This window comes from Pongo abelii, chromosome X (genome assembly GCF_028885655.2).
Source record: "Pongo abelii isolate AG06213 chromosome X, NHGRI_mPonAbe1-v2.0_pri, whole genome shotgun sequence".
Classification (NCBI taxonomy): Eukaryota; Metazoa; Chordata; class Mammalia; order Primates; family Hominidae; genus Pongo; species Pongo abelii.
The window spans coordinates 47,867,342-47,895,261 of record NC_072008.2 but is presented as its reverse complement, the minus strand read 5'-3'; the positions used below and the strand labels follow the sequence as shown (position 1 = coordinate 47,895,261).

At 44.1% G+C, this 27,920-nt stretch overlaps 2 protein-coding genes across 8 annotated transcripts in view; one reads left to right on the top strand and one right to left on the bottom strand.

Annotated features, from left to right (window-relative positions):
• Positions 1-3,169: 3,169 nt before the first annotated feature.
• Positions 3,170-27,263, bottom strand: LOC129052813 (uncharacterized). Its single transcript, XM_054544173.1, has 3 exons — positions 26,975-27,263; positions 26,448-26,819; positions 3,170-6,861 (listed from the first exon to the last, which is right to left on the bottom strand). The coding sequence occupies exons 1-3, from the start codon at positions 27,261-27,263 to the stop codon at positions 6,662-6,664; spliced, it is 861 nt and encodes a 286-aa protein (XP_054400148.1). The 3' UTR covers positions 3,170-6,661.
• ZNF41 (zinc finger protein 41) overlaps positions 26,565-27,920 on the top strand; it is a 42,693-nt gene continuing 41,337 nt past the window's right edge. For 2 of the 7 annotated variants that reach the window (XM_063721010.1, XM_009234755.4), the window contains exon 1: positions 26,565-26,673. Coding sequence is in view for 1 of the 7 variants with exons in the window: in XM_054544074.2 (XP_054400049.1) it covers positions 27,426-27,461 (36 nt within the window). In the remaining 6 variants the exon portion in view is untranslated. 7 annotated transcript variants of the gene reach the window in all.

The following is a 27,920-nucleotide window of genomic DNA, read 5'->3' as shown; positions in this document are numbered from 1 at the left end:
TTTCTTCTATTCTTTTTGCTTGTATAAAATAGAAGGCATGGCTGGGTGCGGTGGCTCATGCCTGTAATCCCAGCACTTTAGGAGGCTGAGGCAGGTGGATCGCTTGAGCCCAGTCCAGCCTGGGCAACATAGTGAGACCCCACCCCAAACCAAATTTTTTTTAATAAAAAGAAAAGAAAAAACATAAGGCAGATTGTGCTCCTGGCATGAGGGAGTAAGGAGGTTGGCAAGTCCTCTCCCTGGAAAGCAACTCTAAAAGCTGGGGAAAAGTGTCAAAAGTAACCCTTTCAGTATTCTGGAATTCAGCTGAACACATAAGTACAAGCTGAGAGGTGTTTTATTCATCAAAACGACTCAACTTTGGCTCAGAACAGTGCAGTCTATGGTGGGCTTTTTCCCAGTGTGGCTCCTATACTTCCTCCAGCTTTGTCAGTGCCATGGTTCAACCAGGACAAGGGAGGCCATGAAAACAACAGGCTTCACTGCCGCTGCTGGAGATGGCTAACAGGATTTGGAGCATGGTCATTTTAAGTAACTGTCTCCACAGCAAGAAAATGGAGAGGGCCAGCAGCACCCTTAGATTCACCTTACAGCCTTTTTGGGGCAAGCAATGGACTGATCTGCTGGGAACTGAACATGGAGATCTGGAATGTAAGCAATCCATGGGGGACTTGACAAAGTCTCCCTCTATCTTGGGCAGACTGGAGACCATGCACATGGGTAGCAGGGATCAGAGCAGACCCAAACCACCCCCATATCCGTGACCAACTGAGCCTGTGGATGCACAGAGGAGACATGAGCAAGCCTGTCAGAAAGTAAAAGCCAGGTTGGGCTTGTAAAAGGCCTGAGGTTTGAATGTGCTCCCCAGGGGCAAAGCAAGTCAAAGATGGCTTGACATGATTGAACACAACTTCTGATCAATCTTCGGTTGAACACCAAGCTGTAAAGACAGGGGATAACCCCTAGAAAGCCAGCCTTAAGGATACAAAACAAGAAAAAATAACTGAGCAGAGACATCAGCAACTGTACCTTGCAGGGCAGACAGACTTCACAGATTTCATTCAGCTGTAGAATCTGGACAAAATACCAGAACCAGCTATTTCAGGGCTCAGAAAAGTAAATAGCAGGAGGACTGAGGAAGATCAACATTTGCAGTAGCACTGAAATGTAGTATTCATCTTTTTTCCCCCTCCAGTATTCTCCAGCCTGAACTTAAGGCAGATTGAAGCCCAGAAGTGAGCACTATGGTGCAGACAGAGATCTAGGGAAGCCCTATAGCTCTGGCTTGAGAAATAGGAAACAGAACTCCTAGGGCTCAGAGACAGTATGAAAATCCTCCACTATTTTATTTTCTCTTGTCTCCTGTGTCCAGGCGCCTAAGCAATCTCATGGTAGCCGTGGCAGTGGCCAAATGGCACCTCATAGGAGCCACAACTCTGAGGGAGGGGAACCCTCCTCTGCCGTCTGTGGAGCTGTGGTTCCAGGAAGGTGGGGCCTCTTTCCCTCCCAGAAGGGAAGAACTTGGTAAAGTGGCCCCATAAAATTATTTGTGGCCAAGCATGGTGGCTCATGCCTGTAATTCCGATGACTTGGGAGACTGAGGCAGGAGGATCACTTGAGGCCAGGAGTTGGAGACTAGCCTGGGAAACATAGTGAGACTATCTCTAAAAAAAAGAAAATTGTGACCAGGCGAGGTGGCTTACACCAGTAATCCCAGCACTTTGGGAAGCCAAGGCAGGCGGATCACTTGAGGTCAAGAGTTCGAGACTAGCCTGGCCAACATGGTGAAACCCCATCTCTACTAAAAATACAAAAATTAGCCGGGTATGGTGGCGGATGCCTGTAATCCTAACTACTTGGGAGGCTGAGGCAGAATGGCTTGAACCGGGGAGGCAGAGGTTGCAGTGAGCCAAGATCCTGCCATTGCACTCCAGCCTGGGTGACAGAGTGAGACTGCGTTTCAAAAAAATAAAATAAATAAATAAAATAAAAATTGTACTGGGATGAACCTTTAGGACATTATGCTAAAAGAAATAAGCCAGTCACAGAAAGACAACTACTGTATGATTCTGCTTATACGAAGTACCTAAAGTAGTCAAATTTATGGAGACAGAAAGTAGAATGGTGGTTACCAGGGGCTGGGGAGGGGAAATGAATAGTTGTTGTTTAAGGGGTACAGAGTTTCAGTTTTGCAAGATGAAAAAGTTCTGGAGATTGGTTGCACAACAATGTGAACATACTTAATACTACTTAACTGTATACTTAAAAATGGTTAAGATGGTAAATTCTATGTTATGTATATTTTACCACAATTAAAATGTTTAAAAGATATATTTGCCTGGTAAATTTGATATAGGCCACTATGCTACATACAATACAGTATACAAAGTTCAGTGAGAATTAACTCTAGATTTTAGTCATGATGGAATACTGGAAATACAAATGACATTCTGGGTAGAATTAATGACAGTTTCAACTCCAGCTCTTACTCTTTTTAGGCATGAGAATATTAAAAAGTTGCTTCATTTTCACTTCATCTTAAAAATAAGTATGAAAATTCTTATCAGTCAATGCAAAGATATTTTTCGACAAAGAATACTGTATAGAGAAGTTACCAGTAATGTTCTAGACTTAAGGCAAATAATCAACAAAGTTCTCTCACTTTAGAAGAGAAATCTCAAACTAGTAATAAAATAATATCAAACAGTGACTCTTGCAACATATGCATAAAATTGAATCTAAATGGATGATGACTGGGCATTTGGGTTTGTCGTTGTTGTTGTTTTTTGAGACGGAGTCTTGCTTTGTTGCCCAGGCTGGAGCGCAATGGTGCGATCTCTGCTCACCACAACCTCTGCCTCCCAGGCTCAAGCAATTCTCCTGCCTCAGTCTCCTGAGTAGCTGGGATTACAGGCACCCACCACCACGCCCAGCCAATTTTTGTATTTTTAGTAGAGACAGGCTTTCACCATGTTGACCAGGCTGGTCTCAGACTCCTGACCTCAAATGATCCTCCCGCCTCGGCCTCCCAAAGTGCTGGGATTACAGGCGTGAGCCACCGCGCCCAGCCATGACTGGGCATTTGAAATAAATATTTTCTACCATAAGGAAAAAAACAGTAACAGCTCAGGACTTTATTTTTATTAAAGTAAAATAAAATATAGCTACATATAGCCGTGTAACATCAAAGTGTAGCTTAACTGGTTCTTACAAGGCAAACAGCTTTGTAACAACCACCAAATTCAAGAAAGAACTTTGCCAGCCAACCCAGAAGCCCCATCCAATTTCAACTCACCAACCTTGACCTTGACTTTATAGTAATTACTTCCTTGCATTTCTTTATAATTATATCACCCAAGTGTACATCCTCAAACATTATATGTTAGTCTTGCTCATGAAAAAAAAAATGATTCATTTTTTAAGTCTCCTTTACTTTCAAGGTCCTCACTCAAATCTGGATTTTTCACAGCCTGGATTTGGGTGATTGCATGCGCATGGCAATATATTTCTCTGTACTCCATGTTTCCTGCAAATTGGCAGGTCAATGCAGGGACCAGATCTGGTTCAAGCTTAATTCCTTTAGCAAGACTACATGTGCTCTCATCAGGGGGCACAGAATGTCTGGTTGTCACTCTTATGATGTTAGCAGCTGAGATGCTTCAATGCCTAGAAGATCCATGAAATTTATTGGTGGTTGCAAAATGGTGATATACAAATTCCAACCAACAATTCTTTTTCATTTATTAATTGCAACAATTTTATAGAGATGCTTTTGTTCATTTATCATTTGGTTACTGATACTACAGCTTATTTAGGAAAGGCAACATAAATGCTTTATTCTTTGTCCGTTTATCAGTTTTCAAGAAAATGATTTGGTTCCCTATCATTCCCCAAAGGTAACTATTTTTAAAAAGATCATTGTGAACTCATGAATTTAAGCATATTAGGCAGGTTTCAGTCAAATTGCATTTATTAACTTCTTGAAGCTCAAATTATCTCATCTGCGGCCCGTGAGAGACTCCTGGAGTTGGCTCCCACATCCTTTTGACTTGACCCTAATAGATATTAACAGCTTTCTCACTATCTGCTCTTATGACAAGATTCCAGGATTATCTTGTACATTTCCAGTGCCAGATCTGGTACTGATTCCTTTTCATGGGAAATGGAATGTCAAGGCCACAATTTGGGTTCCAGAGTTGCTCATTACTGCTGTGTTGGTTGTTGTTTGTAGGCCTCTTCAGCAGACAGAGCTATGAAGTGTGTGTGTGTGTGTGTGTGTGTGTCACATTCTTTTTAAAAATAAACTCTTGTGAGATCATATTGATATGCCCAACTCAAATTCAGGAATATAGGGGTTTTTTTTCCTTAAGCTCTCTTTTATATTGTATCTGTATTCCATTTCTTTCTTTCTTTTTTTTTTTTTTTTTTTTTTGAGACGGAGTCTCACTCTGTCATTCAGGCTGGAGTGCAGTGGCGTGATCTCAGCTAACTGTAACCTCCGCCTCCCAGGCTCAAGCAATTCTCCTGCCTCAGCCTCCTGAGTAGCTGGGATCACAGGCGGCCGCCACCATGCCTGACTAATTTTTTGTATTTTTAGTAGAGACGGGGTTTCATCATGTTGGCCCGGCTGGTCTCAAACTCCTGACCTCAGGTGATCCACCCGCCTCAGCCTCCTAAAGTACAGGGATTATAGGCATGAGCCACCACACCTGGCCTGCATTCCATTTCTCTCACAACAAAATTACAGGTTCTCAAAGACGCAGGGATGATAGAATTGGAATATCTCATAATTATTAATTTACTTTATCCCATTCTGTTGGGGGGTCCCAGGGCCAACCCCCACGTTCAGTGACTTGCTGGAAGAACTCATAGCACTGAGCATAGCATATAATTGTCCTCACAGCTAAGGTTTATGACAGCAAAAGGATATGTAACAGAATCATCAAGGTAAAAAGACAGAGGCAGAGTGTGAAGGATGCTGTACACAGGCCTCCTCATGCTGTCTCCCCCTCCCAGGAGGCTTGCACAGAGCTATCCTTCTAGCAACAAAAATCCAGGAACACATGTATAATGTTTCTCCCCAGGGAAGCCCATTAGAGGTTTGGTGCCCAAAGGTTTCATTGGCGGCTGGTCACTAGGCACCCTCTACCTAGTGCTTACGAAAATTCCAGGCTCCCAGAATGAAAGCCAGTGATCAGCAGAAACCACTGTTTGCATGAACAGGTTGGGAACAGTAAGCCATCCTTATCTGTTAAGGAATTCTGGGAATACTCCCGAAATCCAAGTTGCCAGTTGCCAGCCAAGGGCCAAGCTTGTAAGCAGGACTTTCAAAGGATAGTAGTTGCAGGACTGCTATGTTAACCCCCTTCTGCTTAGTCCACCCCTTGGCCCTGGCATCTTCACAGCAAAATTATCAGTAGGACCCCATGCAGCCAGGTGAGACCACCCTGCAGATTTAACCTCACTTATACCCTCCAGGGGTCCTGGATTTAGCCAGTTAAAACAAATTCCAGGTGGGGCACAATGGCTCACACCTGTAATCCCAGCACTCTGGGAGGCCAAGGCAGCAGTATTGCTTGAGCCCAAGGGTTGGAGGGCAGCCTGGCCAACATAGTGAGACCCCCTGTGATGGTTAATACTGAGTTGTCAACTTGATTGGATTGAGGGATACAAAATATTAATCCTGGGTGTGTCTGTGTGGGTGTTGCCCAAAACAGATTAACATTTGAGTCAGTGGGCTGGAAAAGGCAGATCCACCCTTAATCTGGTGGGCACAATCTAATCAGCTTCCATCGAATATGAAGCAGGCAGAAAAATGAGAAAAGAACAACATGGGCCTAGCCTCCTAGCCTCCATCTTTCTCCTGTGCTGGATGCTTCCTTCCCTTGAACATCGGACTCCAAGTTCTTCAGTTTTGGGATTGAGACTGGCTTTCCTTGTTCCTCAGCTTGAAGACAGCCTATAAATATATACATATATCCTATTAGTTCCGTCCCTCTAAGGGAACCCTAATACACCCCCCATCTCTACACAAAAAAAATTTTTTTTTAATTTAGCTGGGCATGGTGGCATGCGCCTGTAGTCCCAGCTACTTGGGAGGCTGAGGTGGGAGGATCACTTGAGCCCAGGAGTTTGAAGCTGCAGTGAGCTGATCACACCACTACACTAAAGCCTGGGCAACAGAGTGAGACACTGTCTCAAAATACACACACAAAGCAAAAAAAACATCCATTAACCACAAAAGTTCATCTTTGAAAGTCAGGGGGCTTCTTCCTTAAATTTCTGTATTAACCCCTTTTTGCCCAGCCTGCCACATCAATTCAGACTCAGCACCACTCTGGCCAGTAAACTGAAGCTGATGTCAATGTCTTCCAGGCTGAGGCAGAGTCAGGACAGTTAGGGTGCACATGCAAGTACAATCCCAGAGGGAACAGGTGATAGCCCTGGAAACCAAGAGTTTACAATTGTTCAGGTACCCCAAGCAGGGCATACATTAGCCAGCCAGGGCAGGTTAACAGGGTTCCCAGTGTGGCCTCCCATGGGGAAAACTCCCACTGAGTCTAATCCAAATAATTCAGTTTGGTCCTTGGTTTCAGCGGGACTGCCCAGAGGTAGTCAGGTTCCCTCAGTTTTGCTTATCCATGACATCAGTTCATCCCTCTCATGCGTGTGGATGGCATCTGCAGGTGTTCCGCCGGCAAAGCACAGGAGCAGGTGCCACCCCTGCTGTGTCATAGTCAGTGCTGTCAGGGGTGATCAGAGGCTCAGCAGCCAATTTACATTCAAAGCACTCACAGCAGCTTGGAAATGAAACATGGGGCATTCTTCTACAGAAAGAGGGGAAAGCTGCCAGGAGCAGTTCTGAAAAAACAAAGATCATTAATACACTCTCTATACCCTGGCACCTCCATGGGCTTTTCTTTTTTCTCCATTGTTAAAAAATCAGTGAGTCTCATTCAGTAATCATGACTTCATATTTCCCAATCATTTTACTCTCATCCAGACCATTTGTCTGGAAGGGTTATATGCTAGAAGGAAAGAAACATTTTTCCAGGAAAATATTTTTATGCAATTTAACCAGAAAGACATATCATGTCCAGAAATTGGTCAGGAAGAATCCTGAACTTTCCAATTTTTTCAAAATAGGTTTCCATTAACTTCCCATTCCTTTCCTCCTCATCATTTACCCAGTGAGCAGCCTAGGAAAAAAAAATCAATCTCTTGCTGGGGACAGCTACACTGAATAATCAAACTGTTTTACTAAGATGTGTGCACTAGGAGAAAGGTGAGGGTAGTAGGCTGGGCTCAGTGGCTCACGCCTGTAATTCCAGCACTTTGGGAGGCCAAGGTGGGCGGACTGCTTGAGCTCAGGAGTTAGAGACCAGCCTGGGAAACATGGCGAAACCCCATCTCTTAAAAAAAAAAAAATTATCTGGGTGGCACGAGCCTGTAGTCCCAGCTACTCGGGAGGCTGAGGTAGGAGGATCACCTGAGCCCGGGAGGTCGAGGCTGCAGTGAGCCATGATCGTGCCACTGCACTCCATCCTGGGTGACAGAGTGAGACCCTGTCTAAAAAAAAGAAAGAAAGAAAAGAAAGGTGAGGGAAATAGAGTCAGGCTATCAGTCCATTGGCACAAACTGCATCTAATCCTGAAAGCTGAATGATGCAACAAGTCAACAGCAATGAGACATCTCAAAGAGGGGCACCAGTCCAATCTGTGAAGTAGGTGAAGGGGTCACATTCTCTGTTATGTGTCCTTCCCCGACCTGAAGCTTTCAAGAGAAATCACAAGTTAGGAATGCGATTAGTCTCTGTATCAGAAATCTAGAGCCACTCAGCCACCCAATTTTAGATGGTCTCATGAGAACACACTCTTTCCTGTTGGCATTTTTATGTGACCCAGACAGTCCGGTCAGCGTCTGTATTTTTGTCATTTATAGCCCCACAGAGGCTGTCTTAAATGGGCAACAATTCAGAATCTGAGTCCTGTTCTTTGAGATGAGCCTTCAGTTCTGCACAGCTCACCGCAAGGCTGAAACAGCTGCAGAAGACAGCATCAAGTTTCAGCTCAGAGGCAGGCACAGGCAATTAGGATCTATGAATCTGGGATTTTTAAAAAGCCCCTGGCTTTCCTTCAGTAGCAGCAAAGCTGATACAAGGAAGAGCCAGACAGCTGTGTACCAAGCCCAAGTGACAAACAAGACTTTTCTAAAACTCCTTTTTATCTTGTTCATTTTAGAGGCCAAATAGACCTACTCAAATATATGCACAGCAAGCTGAAAACCATTAGCCTCTATGGGTCAGGCAGTTCATGGCAGCAAGAGCACATTAGCAAACTAAAAGCTGTTTTTGAAAACTCCCAAAGCATGTTTCTACTCGGAGATTGCCTCTCTTTTTATGTTCTCTCCCTTTTTCCAGAGGCTCCAGTGGGCAAAAATCAGTGGTTATGGAGACTTGTTCTGTTTCCAATCCTCAAAGAGTTTAAATTGCAATCCACCCACAGGCAGCAAAAAGCAAGGGAGCTCTGATTCCACGAACACTGTTTTTTTTTTCTTTGCAGCTTTCCCTATTAGGATGATCTGTCTAACGTTGATCAAATAAAGCAGATAACATTTTACATCAAATTTTATCATACACCCAGATGCGACAGCCACAAAATACAAAGCCTTTGAATAAACATTCCCCTCTGTTTTCCCCAAACCCCTAGCTGTAAAATCAGCATGTTCCACAGTGAGCAGGTCTATACAAAACTACCCCCAAAGTCCCAGGAAGCTGAGAGGCCAAAGAAAGAGGCTGACATATCCAATTTCTTAGAAGGAAACATTTAATAGGGACTTGCAAACAGAAGCCATGTCTGCGTCTCAGGCAGCGGTAAGAGGACAAAGTGGATCCCTGTGCCATCACCCCCCAGACTCAGGGCTTATATACCATAGGGAAGGGGTGATTCAGAAGTGATGTGTAGAATTGAAGAACGATCACATTGAGGTTATTTTGACCTACGGGCAGGATTTATGGTAAGTATGTGCTCTTACACAAGGAAAGATAGCTAGACTGGAAATCTGAGAAGCCTTCCTGGCACTGGAGTTAATCTGAAGTCAACATCATGGATTAGCATCCAAGATGGAGTTGCTTTAGTTTCCACACAGCATTTACAAGGTTAACATTACAGCTGGGAGATGAAGGTTGCAGTGTAAGGAGGGCTTTGAGTTGCAGAGGCAGCTACTAAGCTGTAGAAAAGGCTAGAGTGGTTTTCTTGTTTGGGGGGAATGTTTTTTACTGTTTCTCCCCTTCTGGTTTATCTAAAGCCTTGCTCCAGCCCTGGGAACTGATTTAACTATTTTTCTTCCACTTGGAGGAGCGAGCAATGCAAACTTTGAACATTCTTGATTCACCCAAAACCTGCCTTCAGAAATTTTCTGACCCTTCCCCCTCCCACCTAGAAGAGAGAGCAACTCCAATGAACTGTTATTGTCTTTTCGTTGGTTTTATTTTGTTTTGTTTTGTTGAGACAGAATCTCGCTCTGTCGCCCAGGCTGGAGTGCAGTGGCATGATCTCAGCTCACTGCAACCTCCACCTCCTGGGTTCAAGCCATTATCCTGCCTCAGCCTCCTGAGTAGCTGAGACTACAGGTGCATGCCACCGCACCCAGCTAATTTTTGTATTTTTAGTAGAGACGGGATTTCACCATGGTGGCCAAGCTGTTCTCAAACTTGTGACCTCAAGCAATCTGCCCACCTTGGCCTCCCAAAATGCTGGGATTACAGGCGTGAGCCACTGCACCCGGCCTGTCTTTAGTGCATAGGAAGCTCACTGAGGGGAATGTCTGGGTCCTTTTTCCTCCCAGTTGGAGGAGAGAACAAAAACCAAAGTCATCCTTTGAGCTGCACTTCTTCCTATCTTTAGCCAGCATGGCCAAAAGCAGCCAGGAGATCCAGCAAGCCAACTGTTTATGACTGGATTTATCATTTTCAAATGCCACGGGTAACTTCTACCTCTCATAAGAGATAGCAAGCAGGTCAGCTGCTGTTTTACACCATAGGTAACTCCATAGCGACCCAGGCATGATTTACTCATCCCTCTTCCCTCTTCTTCCCTCCCAGGAAGGCTCCCACATAGTGCACCCTCCCCCAGCATCAAAAATGCAGCAACAAGCGTGTCATGTTTCTGCCCAGAAAAGCCCATTAGAGACTCAGTGTCAAAAGTTTTTATTGGGAGTTAGGCACTAGGTGCCCTCTGCCTAGCACGCACTAATATTTCAGACTCCTAGAAGAGAGGCAGATGGCCAGCATAAACCAGACTGTCAGCACAACACAGACACAGTGAGACACCCTTATCAGTTAGGGAAAAGTGGGAACCCTCCAGAAATCCAAGTTCCCAGACACCAGCCAAGGGCAAACCTTGAGAACAAGCTTTTCTCAGCATAACAGTCTCAGGCCTGCTCTGTTAATCCCTTTCTAGGCACCCACGTTATCCAGTCTCTGAATAACAATACTGAAATGCCCTTGCAAAAATTATAACTGAAAAAAATATGACAGTGAAAGAGATCTGACCTAACCGACCCCATCTTGCCCTTAACCTCCAAACTGCCCTTGTTCATTCCCGGGCATAGGCCAAGCTAACTATAGGAAAAATTTAGTTTGTATATATATATATATATATATATTTTTTTTTTTTTTTTGAGACAGGGTCTCACTCTGTCACCCAGGCTGGAGTGCAATGGTGCGATCTTGGCTCACTGCAACCTCTGCCTCCCGGGTTCAAGCAATTCTCCCGCCTCAGCCTCCCGAGTAGTTGGGATTACAGGCGTGTGCCAACATGCCTGTCTAATTTTTTAATTTTTTGGTAGAGACGGGGTTTCACCATGTTGGCCAGGCTGGTCTCAAACCCCTGACCTCAAGTGATCCACCCACCTCAACCCCTAAAGTGCTGGGATTACAGACATGAGCCACTGTGCCCAGCCTTAGTTTATAGTTCAACTTCGAAACAAAGATGGTAACAGCCCTTTCCCAAAACAAACCCCCTTTTTGCCTGGGGACCAAACACCCTTTGTAAAACCAACAAATTAGCCACAAGAGTAGAAATTCTGGTTTAGAAGTCATGTGGCCGGAGGTCACAAAATTCCTAACCTCTGCAATTGCTCCTTTTGATAACATCACTATTGTAAAACCTAAGATTGGTGCTTGAGATATTTTTCAGACCTGCATTCTTTTCTTTTCTTTTTTAATTCTTTTTTTCGAGACAGGCTCTCACTCTGTCACCCAGGCTGGAATGCAGTGGTGCAATCTCGGCTCACTGCAACCTCGGCTCACTGCAACCTCCGCTTCCTGGGTTCAAGGAGTTCTTATGCCTCAGCCTCCCGAGTAGCTGGGACTACAGGTGTGTACCACCTTGCCCGGCTATTTTTTGTATTTTTAGCGGAGATGGGGTTTTGCCATGTGCCAGGCTGGTCTCAAACTTCTGGCCTCAAGTGATCTGCCCGCCTTGGCCTCCCAAAGTGCTGAGATTACAGGCATGTGCCACCACGGCCAGCCCCATTGTTTCATATATTTTATCATTTTTGTAGTTGTTTCAAGTGGAAGAGTAAATCTGGTTTCTGTAACTCCATCTTGGCCAGAAGCAAAAGGAAGTCTGATGTGCTCTTTCAGTATGTAGTTTCAATTCTTTTTTAATTCCAGGAAGTTTTCTTGAATTATAGTTTTTAGTATTTGTTTTCATCCTTTTGCCCTTGTTTTCTTCAAGAACTCCTAGGGTATATGAATTGGATCTTCTTTTTATAACTTTGATATTTGCCATTTGTCCTCAAATACTATTCTTTTGCTTTTTAAAAAATATATTCATCCTTTCCACCTTCTATTTCTTTTAAGCCATCACGTGTTATGTTTATTTGCTCTGTGTTCCTTGCAGTTTAATTTTCTATTCTGAAAGATTTTTTCTTTTATTTCCAAATATTTTCTGAGATCTATCATGAGTTTTTCTAGTTCTTATTTATGTTATTCTTTCATTGTCTTGCATCATTTTCTTAATGTTGTTTAGCTTGTTCAAAATAGTTGGCTATAATTTTGATCCGTTCTGTGAGCATGTGTTTTTGGCATTCTTTCATTGTGTCCAAGAATGGTATTCTACCCCTTATTCTTTTATTCTTACAGCAATATTGTATGGGATTTGTCCTCTGTATATTTCCATTGCTCTTCTTTATATCGAATTTCCTGAACTTTCAGAAGGAGGTGGGGGTTCAGGGTAGCTTTTCAAATGTCAGAGCTCCCTCTTCTGTTGTTTTTGCATAGTGCTAAAAATTATGGAAGCTTGTTTCTGAGATTCTTGGCTCTGTTTCCCCACTTTTATTTAGACAGTCTCTTCCCTTATTGAGGTAGGCCGAATAATGACTCCCCAAGAGAAATCTCTGGAACCTGTGTATGTTACTATATGATAAAAGGACTTTTGGGGTGTGATTAAGTTGAAGATTTTGAGATGGAGAGATTATTCTAGATTATTAACATAGGCCCTAAATGCAATCACAGGTGTCATTATAAGAGGGAGGCAGAGGAAGATGACACAAATAGGAGAAGAAAATATGAATACAGAGGCATAGATTCGAGTGTTGTGGTCACAAGCCAAGGAATGCCAGCGGCCACCAGCAGCTGGAAGAGCCAAGGAATGAAGAGAGTACGACCTTGCCAACACTTTGATCTTGGCCCAGCCATACTGATTTTAGATTTCTAGCCTCTAGAATTGTGAACAAATAAATTTCTGTTGTTTTAAGTCACCAAGTTTGTGGTAATTTGTTACACTAGCAATAGGAAACGTTTGGTAGCAAAAGTGGGGTGTTGCTGTAAAAAATACCCAAAAATGTGGAAGTGGCTTTGGAATAGAGTAATTAGATAATAGGTAGAGGCTGGAAGAATGTTGAGAAACATTATAGAAAACTCCTAGATTACCCAAAACACCCTGTTGGTAGAAATATGGATGTTGAAAGCACTGCTGGTTGAGGACTCAGAAGAAGTAAAGAAGATGGTAGAGAAAGTCTATATCATCTTAGAGAAGACATGTATCATCATAAGCATGTTAGTATAAATATGACCATTAAAAGTGCTGCTGGTGAGGGCTAAGAAGGAAAATCTTATTGGAAACTATAGGAAAGGTGATCCTCATTATAAAGTGACAGAAAACTTAGCAATTAAGTTAATTGTGTCCTACAGTTATGTTAAAAGCAGACTTATAAGCAGTGAACTTGCATATTTAGCTAAGGGGATTTCCAAGCAAAGTGTTGAAGTGCAGCCTGGTTTTTTCTTGCTGCTTATGGTAAAATGTGATGAGAGGAAAGTGATAAACTGAGGGAAGAACTGCTAAGCAAAAATGAATCAGGGCCAGGCACGGTGGCTCCCGCCTGTAATCCCGACACTTTGGGTGGCCAAGGAGGGAGAATCACTTGAGGTCAGGAGTTCAAGACCAGCCTGGCCATCATGGCAAAACCCCATTTCTAATAAAGATATAAAAATTAGCCAGGTGTGGTGGCACGCACCTGTAATTCCAGTTACTCGGGAGGCTGAGAATTGCGTGAACCCTGGAGGCAGAGATTGCAGTGAGCCAAGATTGCGCCACTGCACTCCAGCCTGGGTGACAGAGCGAGACTCCGTCTCAAAAAAAAAAAAAAAGAAAAAGAAAAAGAAAAAAAGAAAAAGAAAAAGAAAAACGAAAAGAAGAAAGAATCAGGAGTTGATAATATGGGAAATTCTTAGCCTATCCACGTTGCCAAAGCTACTAAAATTAGGACATTTGCTTTTAGGAAAGCATGCTCTGGAGAGAACAAAGGTATGGCTGGGTAACCTTTTGCTACTACCACAGAGATTAGGCATGTAATTCATGGATCCCCTCAATCTTCACAGCAGAAGCCAGGAGTAGAAATGAGATTAACGAGGAAAAGCCTGTGGCCCTCTTGCCTGATGGTGTGAATCCCTGTGATATATACAGGAGATCCACAAGGTTTTCAAAGAATGTTATGCTAGCAGAAACATTGCCAGCTTATACTGAGAGACAGAGATGGAATGAAATGAAGGAAGGCTTCCAGATTCCAAAAATTCTGCAGGCAATAAAACTACTAAGCTTCAAAGCTGAGCTACCCTTCAATAAAAAGGATGGAGTTTTGGGCCCATAGTGTCAATTCATGAACTACAGAGGATTATTTCAAGGCCTTGAACCCTAATGGAATCTCCCCTGCTGGGTTTCAAAGTGGCTTGGTAACTATGACTTCTTAATTCCTTCAATTTTTCTCCCTTTTAGAATGAGAATGTCTGTAACTGTTATCCGATGCCTGTCCCATGCTTGTATTTTGGGAATAGATAACTCATTTTCTTGTTTCACAAGGTCCACAAATGAAGGGGAATAGTCCCCTGGGTTGCCATAGAGTCTCACTGAAACCTGATTTACATGATGAGATTTGAGACTTCTGAGCTGATGATATTTAGCTAAGATTTTGAACTTGAGCTGATGCTGTAATGAGTTGACACTTTTGAGGGTGTTGGGATAGGGTGAATGTATTTTGTATGTGGGATGAACATCAATGTTTGGGAACCACAGAGTGGATTGTGTAGGTTGAATAATGACTCCCTAAAAGATATATTATTTGGCCATAATTTGGCATATTTGGCTATATTATTTGGCCAAAAAAAGGACTTTGCAGATGTGATTAAGTTAAGGAACTTGCCATGAGGAGATCACCTGAATTATCTAGATGAGCCCTAAATGCAATCATAAGTGTTCCTATTAGAGAGAGGTAGAAGGAGATGGCACAAAAGAGAAGACAATGTGACTACAGAAGCGGAGGCTGGAGTGATGTGGCCATAAGCCAAGGAATCCTGGCAGCCTCTGGTGGGAGCAGAGCCCTGCTGATACTTGATTTTGGCCCAGTGATATTGATTTCAGACTTCTGGCCTTTATAACTGTGAGAAAATAAACTTCTGTTGTTTCAAGCCACCAAGTTTAAGGTATTTTGTTACAGTAGCCAAAGGAAATGAATACACAAGTTCAAGAGATCTATTGTACAACATGGTGACTATAGTTAATAACAATTGATATGGTTAAGCTTTGTGCTCCCACATAAATCTCATCTTGAATTGTAATCCCCATAATCCCTGTGTGTCAAGGGAGAGACCAAGTGGAAGTAATTGAATCACATGCAGTTTCCTCCATGCTGTTCTCATGATAGTGAGTGAGTTCTCACAAGAGCTGATGGTTTTATTATGGGTTCTTCCCCCTTTGCTCAGCACTTCTTCTCTCTACCGCCTTGTGAAGAAGGTGCCTTGCTTCCCCTTCACCTTCTGCCATGATTGTAAGTTTCCTGAGGCCTCCCCAGCCATGCAGAACTGTGAGTCAATTAAACCTCTTTCCTTTATAAACTACCCAGTCTCAGGCAGTTCTTTATAGCAGCATGAAAACAGACTAATATACAATGTATTGTATACATGAAAACTGCTGACAGTAGATTTTAAGTGCTCTCACAACAAATAAATATTTGAGGTTATATATATGTTAATCAGCTTGATTTGGCCATTCTACAATGTATACATATTTCATAACATCATGTTGTGCACCCATGATATTATGATTTATAATAAGATATATATATATTTGGTCTTCATCACCTGATATGGTTTGGATCTGTGTCCCTGCCCAGATATCATGTTGAATTGTAATCCTCAATATTGGAAGAGGGCCCTGGTGGAAGGTGACTGGATCATGGAGACAGTTTCTTATGAATGGCTTAGCACCATCCCCTTGGTGCTAAGTTCTCAAAAGATCTGGTTGTTTAAAAGTGTGTGGAACCTCCACCCTCTCTCCCTCATGCGCTGGCCATGTAAGACATGCCTGCTTCCCCTTTGCCTTCTGACATGGTTGTAAGTTTCCTGAGGCCTCCCCAGAAGCAGAAGCCGCTATGCTTCCTGTACAGCCTGTGGAACTGTGAGCCAATTAAACCTCTTTTCTTTATAAATCACCCAGTCTCAGGTATTTATTTATAGCAGTACAAGAACAGTCTAATACATTCCCCATTTCCTGGCACAGAGTTCCTAAAAGCCTTGGAATCTCCAGAGTGATGAGTGACTTTTTACACTAATGAGATGATGATGACTGGTGGCCCCCAGATAGCCTCAGGATGGTGGATGGTCACCAGAAAGACCAAGGCATGATTATAGGATTGAGACTTGCAGACTCACCATAAACTCTGGGGAGGGGAGAAGGGCAAAATGTTGACTTGATCACCAATGGCCAATTATATAACCAATCATGCCTACATAATGAAGTTTCCATAAAAGCCCAAAAGAACTGGCTTTGGATGAGCTTCCAGATAGTTGAACACAGTGAGATTCCTAGAGGGTGGCATGACTAGAGAGGGCATGGAAGCTCTGCACCCCTTTCCCCATTCCTCACTCTATGCATCTCTTCCATCTGCTATTCATCTGCATCCTTTGTAATATCCTTGATAATAAATAGGTAAATGTAAGTAATATTTCCCTAAATTCTAGGAGCTGCTCTAGCAAATTAATTGAACCTAAAGAGGGGGTCATTGATTTATAGCTGGTTGGTCAGACGTGTAGGTCACAACCTGGGACTTACAATTGGCATCTGCAGTGGGGGCAGTCTTGTGGTATTGAGCCCTCTAATGGCAGTATTTTCAGGTAGCGTCAGAATTGAATTGGAGGATACCCAGGTGGCATCCACTGGAGAATCTAATGTCAGAAGTGTTGTGTTGGCTGTGTTTGGGTAAGAGAAACACTGTTTTGGCCAGGCGTGGTGGTTCATGCCTGTAATCCCAGCACTTTGGGAGGCCGAGGTGGGCAGATCACCCAAGGTCAAGAGTTCAAGACCAGTCTGGCCAACATGGTAAAACCCCATCTCTACAAAAATACAAAAATTAGCCGAGCATGATGGCAGATGCCTGTAATCCCAGCTACTCAGGAGGCTGAGGCAGGAGAATCACTTGAACCCGGGAGGTGGAGGTTGTAGTGAGCCAAGATCACGCCACTGCACTCCAGCCTGGGAGACAGAGCAAGACCCCATCTCAAAAAAAAAAAAAAAAAAAAAAAAGAAAGAAAGAAAGACTGTTTTTTTCCCTCTACTTCTATTAATACCATAAATATATACAATTTTTCTTTGTCAATTAAATAATAATAAAAACAAAACAAAACAAACATGAGAGGCTGGGTACAGTGGCAAATGTCTATAATCCCAGCAATTTCAAAGGCCGAGGTGGGTGGACTGTTTGAGCCCAGGAGTTTGAGACCAGCCTGGGCAACACAGTGAAACCCCATCTCTACAAAAAAATACAGAAAATTAGCCAGCTGTGATGGCATGCACCCGTAGTCTCAGCTACTCAGGAAGCTGAGGTGGGAGTATCACTTGAGCCTGGGGAGGATGAGGCTGCAGTGAGCTATGATCACACCACTGCACTCCAGCCTGGACAACAGAGCAAGACCATCTCAGAAAAAAACAAAACAAAAAAAATTACATTTACTATTTCTCTATCCTACTCAATTTTTGTTTCACTCCCAGCAGTATCTTAGTGTGCTCTGCTGTCCTAGAAGAGAGCCCTGGTATATCATCATACAGTAAAGAATTAACTTAGGAGGTCTGGGTTGTTTAAACCTTGTGCACTCCAAGGAAAGGTTTGGCCCTTGCCCCAGCTCCTGGGATATAACCTGTAAGTCAGGGGTCCCCAACTGCCAGTCCACAGACCAGTATGAGTCCAAGGCCTGTTAGGAACTGGGCCACACAGCAGGAGGTGAGCAGCAGGCAAGGGAGTGATACTGCTTGAGCTCCACCTCCTGTCAGATCAGTGGCAGCATTAGATTCTCATAGGAACACAAACTATTGTGAACTGCGCATGCAAGGGATCTAGGTTGCACACTCCTTATGAGAATCTAATGCCTGGTGATCTGAGATGGAACAGTTTCATCCCGAAACCATCCCCCCCCGCTCCATGTCCATGGAAAGATTGTCTTCCACAAAACTGGTCCCTGGTGCCAAAAAGGTTGGGGACCACTGCTCTAAACCCTTGGAATATACTGCCTGTTAAGAAATCTTTGTTTACTTGAGTGCATGAGCCATGCCAGATAGCTGTGATTTTTGGTGAGTCTTGAGCTGTGCAGTATCAGCGTGAACCTTGGAAGGACTGAGTAAGGTCAACCACACAGGTAGTTGGCCATGCCTGAAACTGACTCCAAATAAAAACCACAGACACCGAGGCTCAAGTGAGAGTCCACGGTTGGTAATACTTCATGTATGTTACCCCACATCTGGCTAGGAGAATTAAGCAGTGGCCCTATGACTCCACCAAGAAGGGAGAACCCAAAGCTTGATCCTTGTTTCCCCTGGACTCTGCCCTATGTACCCTTTTCCATTGCTGAATTCTGAGTCCTTCATAGTCAATCAGTGAACCTGAGATTGGTCCTGGGAACCCCCAAGCACAGTCCGTCTTAAAAGTTCATAGAAGGCTGGGCATGGTGGCTCACACCTGTAATCCTGGCATTTTGGGAAGCTGAGGCAGGAGGACCACTTGAGCTCAGGAGTTCAAGACCAGCCTGGGCAACATAGCTAGACCTTGTCTCCACTAAAAATTTAAGAAATGAGCTCAGTGTGATGGCATGTGCCTGTAGTCTCAGCTATTCGGGAGGCTGCAGGGAGAGGATTGCTTGAGCCTGGGAGGTTGAGGCTTAGGTGAGCCAAGATCATGGCACTGCACTCCAGCCTGGGTGACAGAGCAAGACCCAGTCCCAAAAAAAAAGAAAAGAAGGAAAGAAAAGAAAAAAGAGTTCCTAGGAATTATTATAGTCTGCTCCAACCCCTTCCAACCTTTCTGCAGATCCCTCACACTCGTTGCTGAATTTTGCAAAATTCCTCCCAGTTTCAGCTGCTGAATTCAAGTTGGTCTGCCATGCCCATTGGCTGTTTTGGTATTGTGTTCTCAGGTCTGGCAAATGCTGCTTACTTCCCCCTGCTTTTTCCTATACAGATAATTGTACCATGAAGTTGTTGTGGCTGTTGGTGACTTGTCCTTACTCATGTGTATTTTGATATTCATGGATATTTCAGCTATCTATTGCTGTGTAAATAAACCACACCAAAACTTAGTGGGTTGATAACTATTTTATTGCTCACGAATCTGGGCATGGCTCAGTGGGGATGGCTCGTTTCTTCTTCTTCTTCTTTTTTTTTAAGAGGTGGGATCTTGTTCTGTTGACCATTGGAGTGTAGTAGTGTAATCACAGCTCGCTGTAGCCTCAAAATCCTGGGCACAGCAATCCTTCCGCCTCAGCCTCCCGAGTAGCTGGGACTACCAGCATGTGCCACTGTGCCTGACTAATATATTTTAGTAGAGATGAGGTCTTGCTTTGCTACCCAGGCTGGTCTCAACTCCTTGCTTCACTGCTTCAGATGATCTGCCCACTTCAGCCTACCAAAGTGCTGGGATTACAGGTGTGAACCACCACGCCCAGACTTGTTTCTTCTCTATATGATGCCTGGAGAAGCTGGAATGGTACTGGAGGATGCAAGATAATTTCATCATATGACTGGGACCTCAGTGCTAGCTGCCAGCTGGGGCCTCAGTTATGTACATGGCCTATATTTAAGAGTCTCATGCTCTACCGACTGAGCTAGCCGGATGGCTGTCACAACGCTGCATGACCTATTTTTAAAAAGTGTCTCATCTTCCAGGACCTCTGTCTTCAGAAGGACAGCACAGACCTCTTTACAGGGTATCTAGATTCCCCTCTCACTAAAGCAAAAGTTCAATGTCTTTTAAGGCTGGGCTCAGAAGTCCCAGAATGCCATTTCTACCATACCTTATTGGTCAAATGGAACACAAGGCCAGCCCAGACACAAAGGATGAAAAAATAGGCTCCATGTCTTGATGGGTGGGTGGCAAACACATACAGGGTTGGAAATACAGCTGGCAGCCCTATCTGCAGAAAATCTGCCACACTAGGGACACTGTGTCTACTGGCCTCACCGTAAATATTATCCATGGGTTTTGATTTTGTCATCTGGTTGCTCTGTCTGTATGCTGGCATAACAAGAGAGTGAAAACTACGCTGCTGCCATCAGGCTTCCAGCGTCTCTTCTAATTAAAAAAAAAAAAAAAAGATCTCAGAAAAGAACAGAAATTTTGGGTGAGGGCAGAATGAAGAGGTAAAAACATTCTAAATGGTTCATTCTCCTGAGAAATTAGGAGTAAAGGCCAGTAACACATCTGTGTGTGTGTGTGCGTGTGTGTGTGTGTGTGTATGTGCGCCCATGTGTGTGCTTAATCTACCAATAAAGAAAATGTGAATTATGCTTATAAGGAATGGAAAGATAATCATCAGAAGAATTGACAAGCAGAGTAGAACTTCCAAATTACTAAGGGAGGGAGAAGGGGAATAAACAGAAGCTTGAGAGAGCCAACAAATGTAAGGAAATTGAAAAGGTGGAAACAGTAACAAAATCGAAAAAAGGAAACAAAGTCCGATGGAACACACAAAAACAGGCATATCACTGATAAACTGAATGGACTGGGTTCTCCCATAAAAGAGAGGGACTGTAACATTGGGTTATAAAACAAAAGTTATGTGTTATTTACTAGAAGCACTTTTTTTTTTTTTTTTTTGAGATTGAGTTTTGTTCTTGTTGCCCGGGCTGGAGTGCAATGGCGTGATCTCGACTCACTGCAACCTCCGCCTCCTGGGTTCAAGCAATTCTCCTGCCTCAGCCTCCCAAATAGCTGGGATTACAGGCATCTGCCACCACGCCCAGCTAATTTTGTATTTTTAGTAGAGACAGGGTTTCTCTATGTTGGTCAGGCTGGTCTCGAACTCCCGACCTCAGGTGATCCGCCCACCTCGGCCTCCCAAAGTGCTGGGATTACAGGCATGAGCCACCATGCCCAGCCTAGAAGCACATTTAAAATAAAGAGACTGGGGTGGGGTGTGGTGGCTCATGCCTGTAATCCCAGCATTCTGGGAGGCCGAGGCAGGTGAATCACCTGAGGTCAGGAGTTCGAGACTAGCCTGGCCAACATGGTGAAACCCTGTCTCTATTAAAAATACAAAAATAAGCCGGGCATGGTGGCAGGCACGTGTAATCCCAGCTACTCAGGAGGCGGAGGCAGGAGAATCACTTGAACCCAGGAGGCGGAGGTTGTAGTGAGCTGAGATCACGCCACTGCACTCTAGCCTGGGCAATAGAGTGAGACTCAGTCTAAAAATAACAATAATAATAAAATAAAGAGACTGGAGGGGCAGGGTGGCTCACGCCTGTAATCCCAGGACTTTGAGAGGCCAAGGTGGGAAGATCATTTGAAGCCAGGAGTTTGAGACCAGACTGGGACCTCATCTCTATAAAAATAAAAATTAGCCTGGCATGGTGATGTATATCTGTAGTCCCAGCTACTCAGGAGGCTGAGGCATGAGAATCACTTGAACCCAGGAGGTGGAGGCTGCAGTGAGCTGAGATGGCACCACTGTACTCCAGCCTGGGCAACAGAGCGAGACTCTGTCTCAAAAAAAAAAAAAAAAAAAAGAAAACTACTTAAAATGGACAACACTATTTTCCAAAATTTGCCAGAAAACTTTATACTAAATGGTAAAATGGTTAAATCATTTCCATGAACACCAGCAACAAGATAGGGGTGTTTTCTATCACATCTATTACTCAACATTATTTTGAAGGCTTTATCTCAGCATTGTCCAATACAACTAAGGCTCTATTTCAGCACTGTCCAATACAGCATTGTCCATCATTCTGCAATGATGGAAATGTTTTTATATTTAGCATCATCCAATACAGTAGCCACTAGCCATATGTGGGTACTGAGCACTTGAAATGTGGCCAGACAACCGAGAAACCGAATTTTAAGTTTTATTTAACTTAAATTTAAACAGCAGGCCAGGTGTGGTGGCTCATGCCTGTAATCCCAGCGCTTTGGGAGGCCAAGGCAGGTGGATCCATTGAGGTCAAGAGTCTGAGATCAGTCTGGGCAACATGGTGAAATCGAGTCTCTACAAATACAAAAATTAGCTGGACGTGGTGGTACACGCCTATAGTCCCAGCTACTTGGGGGGCTGAGGTGAGGGGATCACCTGAGCCTGGGACGTAGAGGCTGCAGTGAGTAGAGATCGTGCCACTACACTCCAGCCTAGGTGACAGAGTGAGACCTTGTCTCAAAAAATAATAATAAAAAAATAAATAAATAGCCAATGAGCTTAGAGGCTACCTTATTAGACAGCTAATACAGAGAAAAAAGAAGAAATAATCATATCAAATGTCAGATAGGAAATATTATCTATATCTGATACGACTGTACAATTAGAAAACCTAGGAAAAAACTGTAATAAGAAGCTACCAGAATAGGTAGATAGTCTTGATAAGGAGTTGGATACAAGATAAAATTATCACCTGTAGTCCCAGCCATTTGGGAGGCTGATGTGGGAGGATCACTTGAGTCCAGGAGTTTGACACCAGCCTGGGCAACATAGGGAGAACCTATCTCTACAGAAAAATTTTAAAATTAGCTGGGTCTGGTAGTGCACACCTGTAGTCCCAGCTACTTGGGAGGCTGAGGAAGGAGGATCATTTGAGCCTGGAAGGTTGAGGCTACAGTGAGCTGTGATCATGCCAGTGACCTTCAAGGCAAGATCCTGTCTCAAAAAATAAAAATAAAAGAGAAAATTATAAAAATATGTTATTCCTATACTAGCAGTAAGCAGATGGGACTAGCAAAAATAAGTCTTAACGACAACAAAAATATAAATATGCGAAAAATAAATTTAACCAAAAAAGATAAAAAGATGATGGATTTATAAGAAGAAAAATTATAAATATCATTGCAGCATATAAGACGTAATCAGACACATAAAATCCCTAGATACAAAGAAAGGCTTAATGTAATAAAAACGTTAAATCTCCCCAACTATTATATTAATGTAAATATAATTCCAATCAAAATCATAATAGTTTTTTTTTTTTTTTTTTTTTGAGACAGAGTCTTGCTCTGTCACCCAGGCTGGAGTGCAGTGGCACGATCTTAGCTCATTGCAACCTCTGCCTCCCGGGTTCAAGCAATTCTCCTGCCTTAGCCTCCCGAGTAGCTGGGATTACAGGCGTGCATCACTGTGCCAATTTTTGTATTATTATTAGAGATGGGGTTTCACCATGTTGGCCAGGCTGGTCTTAAACTCCTGACCTCAAGTGATCTGCCTGCCTGGGCCTCCTAAAGTGCTGGGATTACAGGTGTGAGCCACCTCACCCAGCAATAGTTGAGGGTTTTGTTTTTTGTTTTTGTTTTTTTTTTTTTTTTGAGACAGTCTCACTCTGTTGCCCAGGCTGGAGTGCAGTGGCGTGATCTCTACTCATTGCAACCTCCACCTCCTGGGTTCAAGCAATTCTCCTGCCTCAGCCTCCCAAGTAGCTGGGATTACAGGTGCCTGCCACCACAGGTGGCTAATTTTTTTATTTTTTAGTAAAGACAGGGTTTCGCCATGTTGGCCAGGCTGGTCTCCAACTCCTGGCCTCAAGTTATTTGCCCACCTTGGGCTCCCAAAATGCTGGGATTATAGGCATGAGCCACCTCGCCCAGTCACAACAATTTAGTTTTGTTGTGTTTTTGTTTTTTTTGCAGGGGCTGGGGGACGGGTTGGTAGCATTCATTTTGAAACTTGATTAAATGATTTTAAACTTCAGAGAATTCCTAGAAAATAAATTTGCAAGAACAAAAATCCCTTGAAATCAAATAGATTACAGACACAAAATAGAGTTCAGGTCAAGCTAAGTATATTTGTGACCTTATATGACAGAAGCAATATTTAATTCAGTGGTTACAAGGTGGTGTGTTTCATAAATGGTGCCAACTGGCAATACTGAATTTTACCTCTCCTAGTGAGCAGTGCAGGTCAAGAAATCCCCTTACTCTAAAGGGAAAATGGCTTACTGCAAAGAACCATCCTTCCCCATATGACTTAGAAGTCACGGATGTCCCCTGTTTACCTATGAGAAGGCCAGACACCCACTCTCCAAATTCCCATTCTTTGCCTCATAGATGACAAGCCTAACTGCTTGTCTCCACTGATCAATCGGAATAAAATGCTCTTTAGCCAAACTTGAACCAGGCTTCTTTCCTACAAGCTCCTAACTCTGCTTGCCCCGAAGCCTGGGCAAGCATCAAAAAAAGTCGAAATTCCTCCCCTCCCAACGGACCCTGCTTCTCAGCTTCTCCTGGGAATGGGCGCATCACTGTGGGACAATTTCCTGGCAGACCCCACTGGCCATTCCCCCTTGTTTGTGCAGCTTCCTTTCCACAGATTCTGCTTATCTCTGCCTGCCTCCTTACTCTCTACAAGAAAAGCCTTTTTCTGTTTGGTTTCAAAATGCTCTCAGGTTTCTGAGATGGGAGCATTCTCCCTTTTGCAATAGTCTGTCTTTCTAATTAAAGTCTCTTTTTATTTGACACAGAAAAAAGTGTGACACAGGCTTCTTGTTCAAGCTTGATCTTGATTTCATACCATATACCAGAGTAAATTCCAACTAGATTAAAGTAGAAAAAATTAAAGCAATAAAAACACTGAAATACATGTTAAGATTATCTTTCTATCTGGAATAGGGAATGGAAACTAGGCAAGATGGGATATACAAAAGCCATAAAAGAAAGTTTAGACATATCTGATCAGAGGCTACGTTTCACTAGTTACATATTACACATAAAATTTTTCTTTCTTTTTTTTTGAGATGAAGTCTTGCTCTATCACCCAGGCTAGAGTGCAGTGGCCCAAGCTCAGCTCACTGCAATCTCCACTTCCCAAGTTCAAGCGATTCTCCTGCCTCAACCTCCCGAGTAGCTGGGATTACAAGCGCCCAACACCAAGCCTGGCTATTTTTTTTTTTTTTTTTTTTTTTTTTTTAGTAGAGATGGGTGCTGGGATTACTGTGCCCAGCCCACATAAAATTTTTCTAATTGCACATTTAAAAAAACATAAAATGCAAAAGACAAAAAGAGTTTGGGAAAAAATACTGCAATGTAACTGACAGATGGTTAATACCCTTAATGGACAAAGATGTTAATATCTCTAATGTAATATCCCTAATGTACAGTGTAACTGACAGACTGTTAATATCCCTAATGTACAATGCAATTTGTACACTGTTTACAAATTGATAAGAAAAGGAAAAATCATCCCAAAGAAAACTGGACAAAGGATATGAACATTTGCAAAAGAGAAAAGCCAAATGGCCAATAGACCAAAACAATCCTCAATTGCACAAATAGTCAGAAAAACACAAAATTAAAGACAGCATCAACATCCAGCGCTAGAGGGGATTTGCCTTAATGAACTTAATGATTTTGCTGGTAGGACTAGGAAACTTTATAATCTTTTGGGGGAAGGAATTTGGCTATATCTATTCAGTAATGAAACACCGATACCTGCAGTTAATAATAAAACTTCAAAACATAGGAAGCAAAACATTGAATAGCACAAGGAAAACCTGCAAGTACAGTCTCTCTCTCTCCTCTCTCTCTTTCTCCCCCCCACATCACCCCCAGTTGACAAGCTGAAGGGAATTATCAGGAAACACACATTTTAAAAGGCCCAACGCATAAGCTTGAACCAACAGAGCCGTAGAGTACGATAAATCCAACAACTAGGCAGGAATTATCAGGAAACACACATTTTAAAAGGCCCAACGCATAAGCTTGAACCAATAGAGCCGTAGAGTACGATAAATCCAATCAAGGCACAAAACCATTTTTGAAAGCTGGCCTCGTACTTGAGCCTTAAGGCAAGTTTCATCAAATTTCAAGCTCAACGTTCTTGGGCCACAAGGCAAATGGGCTTAGAAATCGCTAACACAGGGATTAACTTCTTGTTCGTTTGCGGAAATGCAAAATGGTGTTAAGACCTGTAACATTTTCTGCAGTCCCTCTAAATTCCTTCTTTGAATAATCGATTCCTAGAACAGGACGCGACGGACCAAGCCGGGTTAAACTGCCCACAGCTACATTGGGCAGCATGTCCACCCCTGATGACCAAATCCCACCAAACGTGCAGCTGGCACTCGGCCGCCTTTGTTTCCTTCCCCTAGAATAAAACTCCACTGCTTTCCCACGTTCCTGGAGCAGCAGCCGGAATAAAGCGCCCATGGCCTTGCCCTTGGAGTCTCGGAGGATGTTTGCCACTCCGACAATGGACTTTTAAATAATTCAGGGGTCAAAAGGCGTGTGTGGGGGGGGGGGGAAGAGTTACAAATCAGCACTTGAAACCGAACACAAACAAAAATCAAACAAATCCGAGCTAATACAACAAATCAAAACTTGGATCTTTAGAAGAAAACTTCAACCTTAATGCTTCCAGGAGGAAAGCAGAAAGGATAATGACTGAATTGTGAAAACGAGCCAAAATGCTCCACCACTGATGTCACACACACCTATGACTCCCTGCACAGATCCACGGTCCCGGGCGCTGAATCCCCGCAACTCTCTGCGCCCACAGAGGTTAAACTCTCGCTGCCGGTGACTTCCGCTTCCTGGCCTAAATCTGACACGCACGACTCCCCCCGCGGCAACTGCACAGGTTCGGTGACAGCCGAGACGCCAGCGTTTCCCGCAGCCGGCCGGGGCCCAGGTCGGAGCTGTAGCCAGTGGGGCCGCCAGGTGGGCTCCAGACGGGGCGGGCGCGGGGTCCCGGCCGCCGCAGGAGAGGGGTCGCCGCCTCCCACAGAGCAGTGCGGCGGCGGGGGCGGGGGCGGGGGCGGGGGCGGGGGCGGGGGCGTCTCGCGACCTGCTCCTGGAGGTGGGGGCTGGGCGATATTTAAAGAGACGGAGGCTCCCCGGTGGGGACGGCCTGAGGCCGAGGGCACCCTGAGGGCGGAAGAGGCAAAGCGCCTCGCCCGCCGGGGCGTCGGAGGTGACTGATTCCTAGAGGCTGCGGCGGAGGGGAGAAGCCTGGTGGTACATTCCATGGCCCAGTGCCTCGGCCACTGGAAAATCCCACAGGGGTATATCGAGTAGGGGACCGCGGGCTCCGCGGCAGAAATGACCGCCCTTCCAAGATGGCGGCTCCCGTAGAGACACTCCCAGGGGACAGCCATGTTCCTTGCCTGACAGTCACTGAAGGAAATTGGAAAACCCGCCTCTCCTTCGACGCGCACGCGCACGCGCACGGGCACGCACGCACCGGCGCGGTGTAAGGGCACCAGGTGTAATTGTGGGCGAGCGGCCGCTTCGGAGCTGACACTAAGCATGTGCAGGTCAAGCCCAGAAGCGCCGGGGTTCCTCGAAGCAGTTTTCGGGACTTAAGGCTCTGGGAGTGAGTTTAACAGACGGACTTAGGGCCACTTAAGCATTGAGATAAATGTGAAGATGTTATGACATGGATCAAGCATTGAGATAATTATGGGGATGTTATGACATGGATTTTGTACTCGATGATGCTCAGTAGGGTGAGTAAGGAGGCTTCTCTGGGGTCATTTATAGGGAGGTGCAGAATGAGTGATTGGGGTTTGTGGGTGAGTGATGGATCACTAGAGAAAGTTGATGGGTAGCCTGTGGGATGAGTGTTGGGGACACCGGAGTGAATGATAAGGGGGTCTGTGGAGTGAGTGATACAGGGTCTCTAGGGTGAGTGATAAGGTATATGTGAGATGAGTGATGAGAAGTCCGTGGGGGTGAGAAGGGGCTGTGCAGGGTGACTACTGGAGGTCTGTGAGGTGTGGGGTGGGGTTTATTGGGTGAGTGACCAAGGTTTCTGCTGGGTGAGTGATGCGTTTATTTGGGACTAATGATGGGGGGCCGTGGAATCAGATATGCAGCTTCCTGGGGTCAGTGATAGGTGGTCTTTAGGTCTGAGATGAGGTTATTTCAAAAACCTACTTTTGACTTTGTTGGTCCTCCTGTATCTT

What these genes read in the sequence shown, in the direction of transcription:
- LOC129052813 (XM_054544173.1), bottom strand. Translation starts at nt 27,263, where the DNA reads ATGCTTAGTGTCAGCTCCGAAGCGGCCGCTCGCCCACAATTACACCTG. An exon ending in GAGGCACTGGGCCATGGAAT is followed by an intron (nt 26,820 to 26,974) that starts GTACCACCAGGC and finishes AATATCGCCCAG; the next exon opens with CCCCCACCTCCAGGAGCAGG. An exon ending in ATCTGTGCAGGGAGTCATAG is followed by an intron (nt 6,862 to 26,447) that starts GTGTGTGTGACA and finishes TTGTTTTTTCAG; the next exon opens with AACTGCTCCTGGCAGCTTTC.